At 38.0% G+C, this 14,217-nt stretch overlaps 1 protein-coding gene across 1 annotated transcript in view; it reads right to left on the bottom strand.

Annotated features, from left to right (window-relative positions):
• Positions 1-1,841: 1,841 nt before the first annotated feature.
• The window catches only part of LOC124555057 (leucine-rich repeat-containing protein 20-like), a 38,906-nt gene continuing 26,530 nt past the window's right edge, over positions 1,842-14,217 (bottom strand). The window contains exons 2-4 of the mRNA XM_047128832.1: positions 11,297-11,440; positions 4,695-4,862; positions 1,842-4,208 (exon numbers count right to left, since the gene is read on the bottom strand). Coding sequence (XP_046984788.1) covers positions 4,045-4,208; positions 4,695-4,862; positions 11,297-11,440 — 476 coding nt within the window. The 3' untranslated portion in view covers positions 1,842-4,044. The remainder of the gene's footprint in view (positions 4,209-4,694; positions 4,863-11,296; positions 11,441-14,217) is intronic.

Raw genomic sequence — 14,217 nt, 5'->3', positions numbered from 1 at the left:
CATTAATAACTGGTTTCACTGCCAGAATGTTTCATGTAACCATGCAAATGTACATGTATTGTGTTGTATAGGTGCTGGATGTCAGTTTGTGAGATGGAATTCCATGCCTGTTGCACTTGGTCAGTCAATACAGGAACAGTTAATTCTGTTTGTGGATGATGTTGGAGTTGTAGTCCGATGATGTCCCATATTTGCTCAATTGGTGACAGATCCAGTGTTGGGTTACAACAGCAGTATGTGGGCAAACATCATCCTGTTCACAAACACCCACTGGAATGCCATTCATGAATGGTAGCACAACAGGTCGAATCATTATAACCTAGACTGACACAAATTTGCAGTCAGGGTCATGGGATAACTATGAGAGTGCTCCTGCTATCATACGAAATCACAACCCAGACCATTCCAGATGTAAGTCCAGTGTGTCTAGCACACAAACAGGTTGTTTGCAGGCCCTCAACTGGCATCCTTGTCACCAACACATGGCCATCACTGGCACCGAGGCAGAACCAGCTTTCATCAGAGAACACAACAGACCTCCACCCCGCCCTCCAATGAGCTCTTGCTTGATGCCACTGAAGTTTCAAATGGCAGTGGTTTGCGGTTAGTGGAATGCACACTACATGGCGTTTGGCTCAGATTTGTCCTTGAAGTAACCAATTTTTAACAGTCTATTGTGCCACTGTAGTGCCAACTGCTGCTCAGATTGCTGCTGCAGATGCAGTATGACGTGCCACAGCTATACGCCGAACAAAATGGTCTTCCCTCTCGGGCAGTGTCAAGTGGCCATCGGGAGCCTTGTCTTCTTGCGACCATACACTCTTGCAAAAACCGCTGCCAGAAATCATGTACAGTGACTACATTTCTGCTAAGTCTTTCTGCAATATCACCAAAGAAACAACCAGCTCCTCATAGTCCTACTAAACGACCTTGTTCAAACTCAGTTAGGTGTTGATAATGGCATCTTTATCGCCTTATAGGCATTATTGACTAATATCAGCTCACCACACCCAATCTGAAAGGTAACTAATGCTCATGACTGTTACAACATGCATTTAAAGCAAACCTGATTCGCATCCTCATAGTGGTGCTACTAGGGTCACTCTTATGTGACTGGCGTGAAATTTGAATAGATATCTTTCAGATATAGAAACATGCCTACCAGCCTTCATTTATGTCACACAAATCCTTCTTGGTGTTGCAATTTTTTTTCCCATCAATGCATTAACATGCCTTTGACATCTTTAGCACAATATGTAATGTCAGATCACATGGATCAAATAAATAATGAAAGAATATTACTTCTGCACTATCAAGATTTTGTGTTGGCTGTCAAAGGAATTTTTGTATATTTTCCATTAAGAATACTATGCTGTCATTCACAGATGTACAAAAATATAATATGCATGAAGAATGTATCTCCAAGTCAAGATATCTGGTAATGTCTGATGTGTAAAATGTATTGGATGTTGGCTGAGTAATACAAACCAGAAGCACCATGGTGATCAAAATTTGTAAACAGAGTATGACATTATTATCTCATATGACATTAATTATCTACATAATTATGTAGCCCACAAGCCTTTTTATGGTGCAAGGCAGAGGGTACCATGTCCACTACCAGTCATTTCATTTCCTATTCCACTCACAAATAAAGCTAGAGAAAAATGACTATCTATACACCTCTGCATGAGCCCTACTTTCTCTTATCTTTATGATCCTTATGTGACTTAATTCACTTAATAATACAAAATTCTTCGTTATATGCATGATATCACTCCTAAAGTTCAAAATAAATGAAAGTGATCCAATGAGGATACATACACAATAAATTTACGAGGTGATATTTAAAATTATCTTTAATATGCAAAATTACAAATATATACATATATGATGAATACACATTAATTTCATAGACATAAAAAAATAAAATACTGTTAAAATGACTCATCACAAATCTACAACACAGTTAAAATTATTTCTACTTACATCAAATAAATGTTTTTAACCTTCAAACTAATCTTGTCACTGACTGACACATTTTTATCAGGTTCTCCCATGCTGTTGTAAAATACATAGTTTAAAATCCAAGCTGAGTAGTTTTACAGGTACATTCATGAGATCATACTCATTAGAGTACAGTGTTTGTGGCTGGTGATTCTACTTGGTAAATATACAATTGTTTGATTTAAATTACATACAGGCATTGACTACAACAAAAGTCTGCTTTTTAAGCACATACTGCTTGTGTACAGTATTGTTGCAGACTTCTGAATTAGTTTATGTTTGAGAGTGACACTGAAATATATTTCTGATTTGTTGTTTACATAATTTATCTTAAAAATTGTAATTTTTTTTCAGTCATGCCTCAAAAGCCTCTCAATTAACAGTATTGAAAATATCATAGACAATGATTAAAAATGTGTTTATTCTGTTTATTTCATAAATCATCACTTGCTCAGACTGTAGACAAATAAAGTGAGCATATCTTCAAACTGCACACTGAATTAATATACATGTGCAAACAATTTAAAGGGATACTTTATTAGTGAAAGCACCTGCTTTATGTGGGTAACTTTCTTTCATTATTATTAGAAAGTTCCACATCTAGGAACTATGTAATTGAGCTGCTATTTAATTCCTTTTGGATAATGAGTGCTGATGAGCAGATAAAAAGTGGGAGTTCAGCTGCCTGTCTTTTTCGTGTATTTATTTTTTATTTTATTTTTATCAGGCAGAAAAAATTTAATTCAGAATTTATGGATGCAAATTAATTCAATACTACTCAATATAATGGAGACCGTTGGCAGCTCGTGAGGTAAATTTTACTGCTGTCAATACAAACTGTGGAAAAATTATGTTTTGAGATTTGTCATTAGCTATATAATTTCACCTTGAAAACAAAAGTGAAAAGTTTCACGCAATGGGCTTCTTGCAGTAAAGATAAAAGTTCCAGCAGTGTGTTGCTACATCTGAGTATGCAAAGAAATGTACTCAGTTAATATGTAAATACTTTGTACATAGTTCATTGTCACAATACATGATGGAGATATACTGAGTGTACAAAGTTTATAAATACGAAGTCATTATAGGGCACTTCACAGTAGAGACATATTTGACCCTGTATAATATAATTACTGTCTATATTAATTAAGGATCCATCTGTTTGATATGAGGTACTTAAATATTCCTGGCCATTTGATGAACATAATTGCTTCTCCAAGACAGGTGACTTAGAAAGGCACACGTGACACATTAAACAAAATACCTGAACTATGAATGATCACTCAAATGCTGAGTTTAAAAAAAAGGTAAAAAATTGTAGTTGTACATTGCATGCACTGCATTTAATAGTGCTCGGGCTCCTCTGAATATCTTTTTTCTATAGTAACAGTGTCATTTTCACAGCCAAATTCCTAGGCTGAAAAGACAATACTACTTTAAATTTTGATTTAAATTCTTCAGTAGTGGACCTGTTGTCTAATAACTAGTCAGCAGTTACACTACTGTCAACAATGAATTAAAAATTGTTCAAAAAATGAACTGTGCTGTTGGATCTCAGATTAACAAATTCAGATTAAATGACAATTTTACTCTCATATCAACACTAGTCTCAATGTGATCTGTATTTGGTATTATCTTCTAATAAAGTACAGCATGTTTATTTTTCATGTGTTTCTACTAATTATAAAAAAATTAGTTACTACTTCACAATGTTACACAGAAACGTACAGTCAGTAATAAATATACAACATTTAACATGTGATTGAAGTGTTTCTCAGAAACACTGAAGAATATGTGTAAAGATATTCACACATCAACAGGCTAAACCTTGTATTAAAATAATACCACAGGTGTACAGATCAAATTACATAATGTTGCCCTCTTTCTTTCACTCCTTAATACTGCTGGCAGAATGTGAATAGAGGATACATTGAGTAAAAATAATCTGTACAATACAAATGGAAAGCACTCTGGTAACAATCACATATTCAATTAAAATGAGTCATACTGAGATTGAATCTAAAAACAACTCTTGAATTATTACACAGTGAGGTCTTCCCAGTCCTCCACTTCCCTTACACTCACTAGTATGTGAGGAGAGGTGACCGCCTCCAGTGCTGTATGCGTTCTTGCACTGAGTGGGTTATTCTGCAGGTCTACCTCCTGCAAACTGGGTGCCTCCTGTAGCCTTTCTACCTCTACATCTGCAACATTAAAGTAAAACAAATAAGTTATATTTTAATACTGAAATGGGCAGTGGAGGTGGGGGGGGGGGGGGGGGTTACTTTGTAGTTGGTAACACACTACTTGGTAGCACCAGCATCAGTATCATGTGGGCATTAAAAACCACAATGAAATTATTATTGCTTTAATATTTACAAAAGCAGTTGGTAATTGTGGCATTGAGAGAATAGGCTAGCTTGCACCTGGCATTTTGTAAGGATAGGCTGTCAGCTATACACATCAAAAAGAATGTATCTGAATGCACCCTATACTACTAGAAAAATAACTCAACAATTAAACACAATTTTAGCGCACCATTTGTACTAAAATGTTGATTGTTTCACACTTTAAAAATGTGACTAAAAAGTACAGTACTGTGTAAGAATTTTCAATGATAAAATTCAAGAAATGATTCTGATGTGCCAAGGAAAATCTGATTTTATTTTGCAGCATGGAGTGTAACTTACCAATAATGTAGTTGTTGTGTGCACTCAATTTCACCAGCTTTGGCATTTTGTACACAGCATGGGGTAGCGTTGTGAATGAGTTATGGGAAATATCCAAATGAATCAGCTCATTTAGGTCTGCCAACTCATCTGGAAGCCTGCTCATCTGATTCCTTGCCAAGTTTAGATCTGTCAAAATAATAATAACTTATTAAAATTAAATTCTTTGGACACTACACTACTTGTAATGCATACTTAGTTTTTTAGTTGTATTTGTCAGTAGTTCAATCATTGCTTCAGTCATTAAACAAACTGAAATAACCAATCTTAAATCAAATTAGGATGCATGTAAAATACATTATCTGCAAAGGCAGTATGTAATGATAAGATGGACATAAAATTATGAAAATTTAAAAGCTAAACCAATATTCTAAGTAATAATATATTCATCACAGTATTGAGAAAACATGCTAGCTGTGGCAGCAGACAGAAGATAAGCCTACTAAATACTGATTACAAAACTAAGTCAATTTTGTCATCAGACATCCACAACACTGAAAATGCTTTCCCACTCAAATGTGACAAACATCAAAGCATACTTCGGTTGTGATTTTGTGCACAAGTTCATATGCTGTACTTAGTGTAAGGTGTATTCCATTTTACAAAACTTCAACAGACACAAAATGGCTAGGCCAAATCTGGTGAATAAAGAGAATAAATTATGAAAAGTAGACTGTAGTTACTGAGTAACAGGGAATAAATTTGACTGTAATGTAACATCAACATGCAGAGTTATTCCTAGAGAACACTTGAATTTTACATAACTGCTTTCATTTTCATGTTTCTTAATGGTTCTATGCTGATCTTCATGTAAGGGAGACTAAAGCCCACCCAGTTAGCCGTGCAGTCTAATGCATTGCTTTCTGGACGGGAAGGTGTGCCGGTCCCCAGCATGAATCCACCCGGTGGATTAGTGTTGAGGCTGGATGTGCTGGCCAGTCTGTGGACGGTTTTTAAGGTGGTTTTCCATTTGCCTCTGTGAATGTGGGCTGGTTCCCCTTATTCCACCTCAGTTACATTATGTCAGTGATTGCTGTACAAACACTTTCTCCACATACGTGTACACCTTAATTGCTCTACCACGCAACATTGGGGTTACACTCTTGTGGTGTGAAATGTTCCTGTGGGGGTCCACTGGGGACCGAACCACACAAGAACCCTTGGTTCAGTGTGGGATGGCAGTGGCGTGAGTGGACTGCTGTAGCCTGTTGTGGGGTTGTGAACCACTGAGGGCTACAGTGGAGACGAAGCCTCTCCGCCATTTCTAGCTCCCCAGTTCCATACAATAAAGTAAAATACAATACAAGGGAGACTAAAATTCTGTGACTTATGCAAATCTTCATCATCAATCAGTGTTCATATGATTTATTTGTTAAGTACCTAAATCCAACAATAATTTTTGGTCACCATGCTGCTTAATAAATAGGTAATCAAGTTATCACAGATATACTTACACAAGTCTACTAAAAAGCTCCACTGCTTTGTACATCACATTCAGTAACTAATAACTAGCCTCATCTACTACATTAAAGTGAACGTGTAATACATCAGTAATGCGCCAAGTTTGTACATCTCCACTTTTTCTAAAATATGTAACTCATGTTACTTTTCAAAGTGAGTCAATGACTCTAGGTTGTTCACTGGTGCTAATTATTCTGTAGTATCTGCAGTATGTGCCATTGACACTGTATATTTCTACAACAGTAATTTCTAGTATATATTTTAGACATTAGCTCACTTAACCACAAATAACATATTACTGTGCTATAAGTTTCAATGAACAAACTCAGCAGTAATGAGGTGAATGGGTGTTCAAACCAAAAAGGTTGAAGTTCTGTATATCCCTAAATTCAATCTCATTTGTGATCAAGCTATTCCAGACAATGTTGCATGATGACTGCTGTGATATGTTATCAGGCATCCATCAGGAATGATATCCATTTCAACAGGATGAGCTGTTGTCACTCATCTTTTTTGATAACATCTGGACCACATATCACAAGAGGGAAATGATTCAGGCAAAATTATGTTTAAGTTAGGTGCAGCTCGGTAGCCTATTTAATGTTGAACAAAAATATTTTTGTAATATCTTTGGTCAATATTATTTGCTATTCATTTCCAAATCTCTATAGTCCCTTATCCCTTGGCTCAGTGCCTCTGGACTTATGACCACAGCAGTTGAGTCCCATAGTGCTCAGTGTCTCTGGTATCTATTTCTGGATCTATAACCTTTTATACCATATTATGTTTGACAGGACTTATTAGGGCATGTTTCAAGTTGTGTTAAATACACATAGGGGGCTGTTTCATACAGCAGAGTAAGGATTACAGTCTGTAATTTCAGTTGTGCTGGATGCAAATGTGGCTTCTGATTATTTGACGCGTGTCAGAGAGCCGAATCGTACACAAAATGATTAGAAAGTGTTGATTGGCGACTCCATGGCGTGTTGTGTGCACGACGACCAAATAGTGGATAGAATTGGAAGGAAAATCAGCATTGACCGTATTTCGAGTTTGTGTGATCGCTCTAAGACTGTGGTTATAGTTTGATACCAGTGCCTACCAATTTTAATTGTATATTACAGCACTGAGGATTGTCACTAAGTGACCGAAAATCGATTTTGCTGACAATAAAACAACAAAATACGGCCAATGCTGATTTTCCTTCAAATTCTATTAAAAAGTGTTTTGTTGAAAAAGTTTATTCATTACTCTTCTTCCAACATACACAGCGTTTCAAGTTCTTGCAGTTACTTTGTTCCCATTTGGAGCTGGCCGATCAACAAAAGCTTAATTGTAAACCAATCGATGTGAATTTTCCTGAACAAATAAAAAATTTGAATAAATTGAAACGTTATTGTCAACAGGTACAAATCAATTTGGTGTTGGAGGGTTGGTGGCACTGCAAGACGATATCAGTACAGTACCCAACTGATTGCCTAAGTCAATTATAGTCGAAAACTATCAGAAAAAGGCTGCATTTTCCTCATTTATGTTCTAGGTTAACTGCATCTGTATCCTCCTTTTATAGATTTTTTCTTACCTACTTGGCTATAATGTCAAAACGAAAGCTAGAAGTTGTATACCACGTCTAATGAGAGGAAGAAAGATTTTTAAACTGAAGAAAGTTTAATTGTGGGAGCTGAAAATATTTGAAAACACGTTAAATGTTTTTTTGTATATTGAGGATAATCTGTTGGAAATTTCAAAACAAATAATATTAGATTTTGTTGGAATGTTGATAAAATGACGTCACAGGCTTGCAGTATATTCCAATCCTGTGACGCAATTCAGTCGTACTAACCAGTTTTAGTTTTGTAGATTACTGGTGCAAATATAATTCTACCAACAATTTTATTCTCACGTAAAAAATAATGTCCGTTTTTTGTAAAAAAAATTTGAAAGTGCATAACTGGATGAAATTGGGGAGTATATCGATAATGGGCAATTATCTCAGCAGTTGTGTGTGATCTAGACTTATATAACTGTTCTGCACAGCGTCCTTAGATTGCTTTCGTAAGGCAAACAAATAATGTTTCGTCCTTTGGCATAAGAACACTGAACAGAACCTCGATTGGTTTAGCTCTAGTATGGTGCAATGCACCTGCCTTTTAAAATTAGAACCTATTAAACATCTGCCTCTTCCGTCGACAAAGACGGGACGAAAATAAACGGGGCTACTGCGCAGTTGAGGCACTGCAGGAAGCGCGTGCTACATGTAGCCAAATGCTGATGCTGCTGCGCTCGAGACACTGTCGCTCTTGCTACAGAACTATCGCCCGGGGAACGAGCCACGTGAATGCTTACGCGTTTAGTTCAACACATCTGTTGGACTAGAATAACATGTGAGGTAGCAAATTTGTTCGTGGACTTCCATGCCACAAAAGAGGTCAGTTTCTGTTGGTCATATTTGAGTCCTGTAGCCATGGTATGAATACGTTATTCATTTCTACAGTGTCCGAATTCAGGTATTTTTTTCCTATGCGGTTTCTCATACAGTGGAATTCTGTAGCGCCATCTAAACTACATGAGACTAACATTGTTGACGTCGATTTGTGTACGATTTTTCACTGCGTACCTGCTCGCTTTTCTCGGATTTGGTGAATTTTCAAGTCATCTGTTTCGAAATAATGGTTCGCAAGACGGCCAGCCTTATCATTCTGGCCAGGCTCGACGGCAGTTTCTAAGCATTAATTTGATCTAACTGTGTCCTGTGAACTCCTGTCCCGTTCTTTACTTAAAATGGCTGAATCACATTTCTGTCACTTTATGTAGTTACATTCTATCTTCCACCTTTTCCGGGATAATACGTGCGCATTTATCTTGCCCCAAAACTCCGACACACAAACATGCAGACTGCTACCGCATCCGCGGTGACCTCGATATCGCCAGCACCTAAGATACGAGACAACGCCACCTGCCGCTGGATACGCAAATACTAGACGGCTAAATCAGGGCTCCGCTTAACCTGGTTACAGTGCTTTAGCCCTACTCACAGCGCTTCGGTAATATCACACCAACCCCAACTTGTGACACACTTCGAGACTAGCTACACTGCCACTCATCCAACGGGAACATTTAGCTTGGCAGCAAAATCGTCGCCAGAGGAAACACACGAATTACAAGCAAAGATGCACCGATGTGTCAAAGCCTCTAAGACCGGCCGATAGGTTATTGGCCTTACGAAGATGTCAGCAGTTAACTTGTTTAGTGATAACAACAGCATTTCAACATTTGTTCTGTTTCACACCAGATATATGTTATGAACTCACTCAGAACACAGAAACAATAAGAGCAATGATTACTCGGTAAGGTGAACTACATTATCACTGCCTCTCCCGTTGTTGTGGGCAATTACGGTTTGTAAGAATTAGCGGAAAACAAGCAAAGAGATTTTAATTACAAATATTCTGCAAATGAGAAGACGAAAGTATAGCATGCAAGACAAAAATAGCAAAAACAAGATCTTCAAAAGATATACTGTAAATGACGATTTAAAGTGCTATTGTTACGAATTGGCACAGTATATTATTCATCATTAGTTGCGAGCCTTTTTCATGAATTCAAACGTTCACCAGAAAAAAATAATGAGCTTCCAAAAACTGCTCATACAATTAAACTCTCACTTTGCAATGAAGGTATGCGTTGAAATGAAGATTCAAAATGTGTACTAGACAGGGACTCGAGACTGAATTTGATTTTCGCCAGCACTGCTCGATCATGCCATTTCCTCACCATATTGCCACAGAAGTGAATCCTCGGCACCCACATGAGCGCAGAAATTGATGACAGAAATGCACGACATATACAAATGTAAATGTCACTTGTTTCGCTATCGGTATAGGTGAAACGTTCCACCTACATTTAAAACAACAGAATAAAGAAGTGAGAAAACTACGGATGTGATTTTTAAATCAGTACCCACAATCCGTAGACACGGAATTAAACGCTACAATCTAATTCTTTATTTAGAATTTTTGAGCCCTGTTATGTTTCAGTGGGTATCGCTGCATGACGAGAGCAGTTGTCACTTTTCGATGTAGGAATTTACGTGTCGTGAACTATCAGATTATTGTGGAAGGACTACCTAAAATGTAGCACAAACGATAAATTGATGACACATTCGTTAAATTGTAAATAATACTGCGAAAGAGCTATTTTTATCTCACAATAATTTTGCATCACACATTTGATTCTCGAAATAAATGTATTTTACTTCTGTTTCCACCTATTCCAAAGGTCGTTTGATTTTCAGTGTTAGAAAATATCGCCAAGCTCCATGGCCACAGATGTTTCGTGTATTGTAACAGGTATATTATGATTACCTAAAATTTGCAATTAATTAATGTATCCGAGTTAGATTTTAACAGCGCAGTACAATTTATTCTTACTTGAAGTGAAGGGAATTTAACAGTTGGGCGGGTACGTAGGACTTAAGGATTTATTGTAGTTCATATTACCTTAAGCCAAGCTGTTGTTGAACGCTGTGTCAGTTTATTATTATATAATCAGTTTAGTACTCCTGCATACGTACCCATTCACAGTTCGAAGACGCACACCGGGCAACGAGTCGCAGTTTTTAGCACACTGAACTTGTATTTGGGGGACGACGGTTCAGATCCGCGTCCGAGAAACCTGATTTAGGTTTTCCGTGAGTACCCTAAATCGCTCCAGGCAAAAACCAGGATGGTTCCTTTGAAAGGCCACGGCCGATTTCCTTCCCCATCCTTGAAACAATCCTAGATTGTGATCCGTCTCTAACGACCTCGTTGTCTAAACCCTAAACTTTCTCCCTTCCTTCCTTCTTTTTCGAAGATGCAAAGTGTAAATCTCCAACTTTTGAAATAACCGCCGACTCTGGGTAAAAGAGGGTACCAAAAGAAATAACAAACGTGATTTTTTTAAGCCATAAGTAACAAGTTTGTGTTTAATTTACAAAAAGACAGTCAGCGTGCTCATCACACAGTAAATAAGAGGTACACACAAAAGAAAAGCAAGTGAGGACACAGCACCCGCAAGAAGAGAGTTAAATAGGCCGATTTGTTGCGACCAAGGCTGCTTACCTGTGATCAACGAGAATTTGACGGCGAATTTGGGCGGCAGCTTGGTAATGACGTTGCTAGACAGGTTGCAGCCCTTGAGCGCCGTGTGCCTCATGAGGTGGTACACAGCATCGGGCACCTGCATCAGCTGGCACTCCGAGAGGTCTGCAACAGATTCGACTCCTGCGTCAGACTCTTTGACTGATATCAGAACCACACGGAGCTATGTGGAGACTACTGTTATTCTCAGGAAACTCAATACGCTCCTGCATTCGGAAGAGCTGCACACAGACACTCAACACATCTTTTCAATGTATGAGCGCGAGCAGTATACTTACCGCATGCATAAATTGTTCTGCTGAGAGTGTTTGTCAGAATTGTTAATGAGTCTTTGAGCAGTTGGTGGCTTAATAAAGATAGAAGATAAAGCAATATCGCAGACCTGTAACTCGCATCCACGTTGTGCCATAGTACTCGTACACTGTTTCAAGGAACGGAAGAAATTTCTGATTGCAACTCAGCTAATTTTCTCGCCAGAAATCGGCATACGATCATTAGCAGGGAGGCGATACACGCTCGTCCTTTTACATAGTCGCACTAAGTTTCTCCCTCTCGCGCCAGCAACATAAACGCAAGACTATGCCGTTCAAATTCAAATGGTTCTGAGCACTATTGGACTTAACATCTGAGGTCATCAGTCCCCTAGAACTTAAAACTACTTAAACCTGACTAACCTAAGGACATCACACACGTCCATGCCCGAGGCAGGATTCGAACCTGCGACCGTAGCGGTCGCGCGGTTCCAGACTGAAGCGCCTAGAACAGCTCGGTCACATCAGCCGGCTGACTATGCCGTACTCGTCAGTTTTACAACTACATTTAAAACAGATATCGTGAAGGGGACGTGAATAGAACAATCGTAGTACCTTCCCCGTCCGTAGGCTGAATGGCTCGAAGGAGTTTATAACTTAATTTGCGCCAGCCTTCAGTGCCTTTTCTAGCTCTCTGAGTTGGTGGTTGTATTAGGGAGAGGCATTGACCGAGCTGATCAATCGGGCAGTGATTTTGTTTACTGCCTTCTTTTGTGCTGTCCTGCTATTCAAGATCCCAAATCATTCTAGGCGAATGCCGAGATGGTTCCTACTAATATTTATCAAGACTAATACCGTATCCTATTCCTGTCTCTTGTTAAAATTTGTTAACTGAAGCAAATTCTTGTGGTCTTTCATTATTATTATTATTGTACACCATTATAAATGAGCAATCAGCGAGTCATTTTGCCATCAGAGGATCTTGGTTCAGTTCCGGATACTATCAATTATTTGTCCTTAGTGGGAAGAAGAACAGAATGCACTCAGCCTCGTGTGGCCAGTTGAGAAGCTACTTGAAGAAATACAGGTTTCAACGATCGGAAAGTTGACAATAGCAGGGAGAACAATACCGTAACTGAGGATGACACGGTGACTGTCCAGCTTCGCGTGGTCTTAACGTCTGACAATGGAGCTACAGAGCCTCTTTTTTTTGTTATTTTTTGATTCTAGAATTTCGTTGTTAAATGTGTCGTTTTTAATTTTTCCTGTTAGTATGTTCTGACAATGTTATGACATGTTGTATGACACTGCGTCGCTAACACAACGTTATAAGTGAAAATAATTTAAATAACTGTCTATTGATATTTATGGAAATTTAGAGCGTCGTCCACTCATTTCATAGAAAGAAACGAGAAGTTTTGGCACGTATGCAACTCTGCGGTTTTCCAAACGGTTATTTATCGCCAAGAAAGTGAGTGTGTGCAAGCAAATCCAAATTATATTTAAATTTAAGTACTGTCGGCCGTGATCTGAAGTGACCGATGGTTGACTAAATGCTGGATGATGTCTTTCCGAAAAGAAAAAACTGTAAAGGACATCAACTTAAAAAAAAATGCTTATCCATCGGTTACACGGAACTGTTGAGGCGAAACGTTCTTGTGAAAAGATCAATCAGAGATCTGGTCTTCACATCTAAATCGAAAATCTGCAGCTGATCCATTATTCGCATTGGTGAACATTAGGACATAAAGAGGAAATAGCAACGTTAATTATAAGCAGAAGGTGGAACAACTACTGTGGATGTAATAACTTCGTTTAACAATTTTCTGTGCGTATTTTACTGAAGTGAGAAAATGCTACGGCAAAAATAATTACAAATGCAGCTGCAGCCACGAAAAAGGGAAAGAGTAGTAATATAATTACAAGGAATTCTTAATATAGCTTGATAGACACTGAGTGAAAAGCACACTTGCGTGACAAACTATCCAAAAAACACACTGGATACATGGAACAGATGAATGTTTCAGTACATGACGAGTTCATCAAGTGTGAAGAGTTACACTACTGGGCTTTGTGGTTAATCGTTCCATGATCTGAGAAATTCTGTTTTACTCTCCTGATGAGAAATTTCTTCTACGTTTTATTTGTGACTGCATACGGTAGCAGTACTGTAGAACGTAAGTTAGCAGTTATGAATTACCGAAACTGCTTTTAAATTTGTTGCTGGAAGAGTGTACTAGCTACAAGGAAGTGTGAAGCCACTGAAGAGCATTCCGCAGAGAGGGGCGAACATCTGCTGTATTTTTTATTATATATATCTAAGATATCGTAGGGCTATCTCCAATGCTTATAGCGACCAAAGTGTTACTGAAACAATTGAAAGACTCACATTTTACAACTGAAAACAGTTATAACGACTCTATGGTATCACAGCCCATTTGAAAATCAGAAAATTATTATCAATATGATTAAAGTGAAAAAACAGTAGAACACTTTCTGTGTTAAGATTTATTGCAATATGTTAGACACAACGAAAAGCGCCGATTTGCGAAAGTGTACAGTTCTAGTTGCCAATTCACTTTAATTTTACTGGAAACTATAATTTTCTCAGGCCGCAGACACACAAAAGTT

This window comes from Schistocerca americana, chromosome X, assembly GCF_021461395.2.
Source record: "Schistocerca americana isolate TAMUIC-IGC-003095 chromosome X, iqSchAmer2.1, whole genome shotgun sequence".
Lineage (NCBI taxonomy): Eukaryota > Metazoa > Arthropoda > Insecta > Orthoptera > Acrididae > Schistocerca > Schistocerca americana.
Note: the sequence above shows the minus strand (reverse complement) of the source record. Positions and strands in the feature narration are given on the sequence as shown.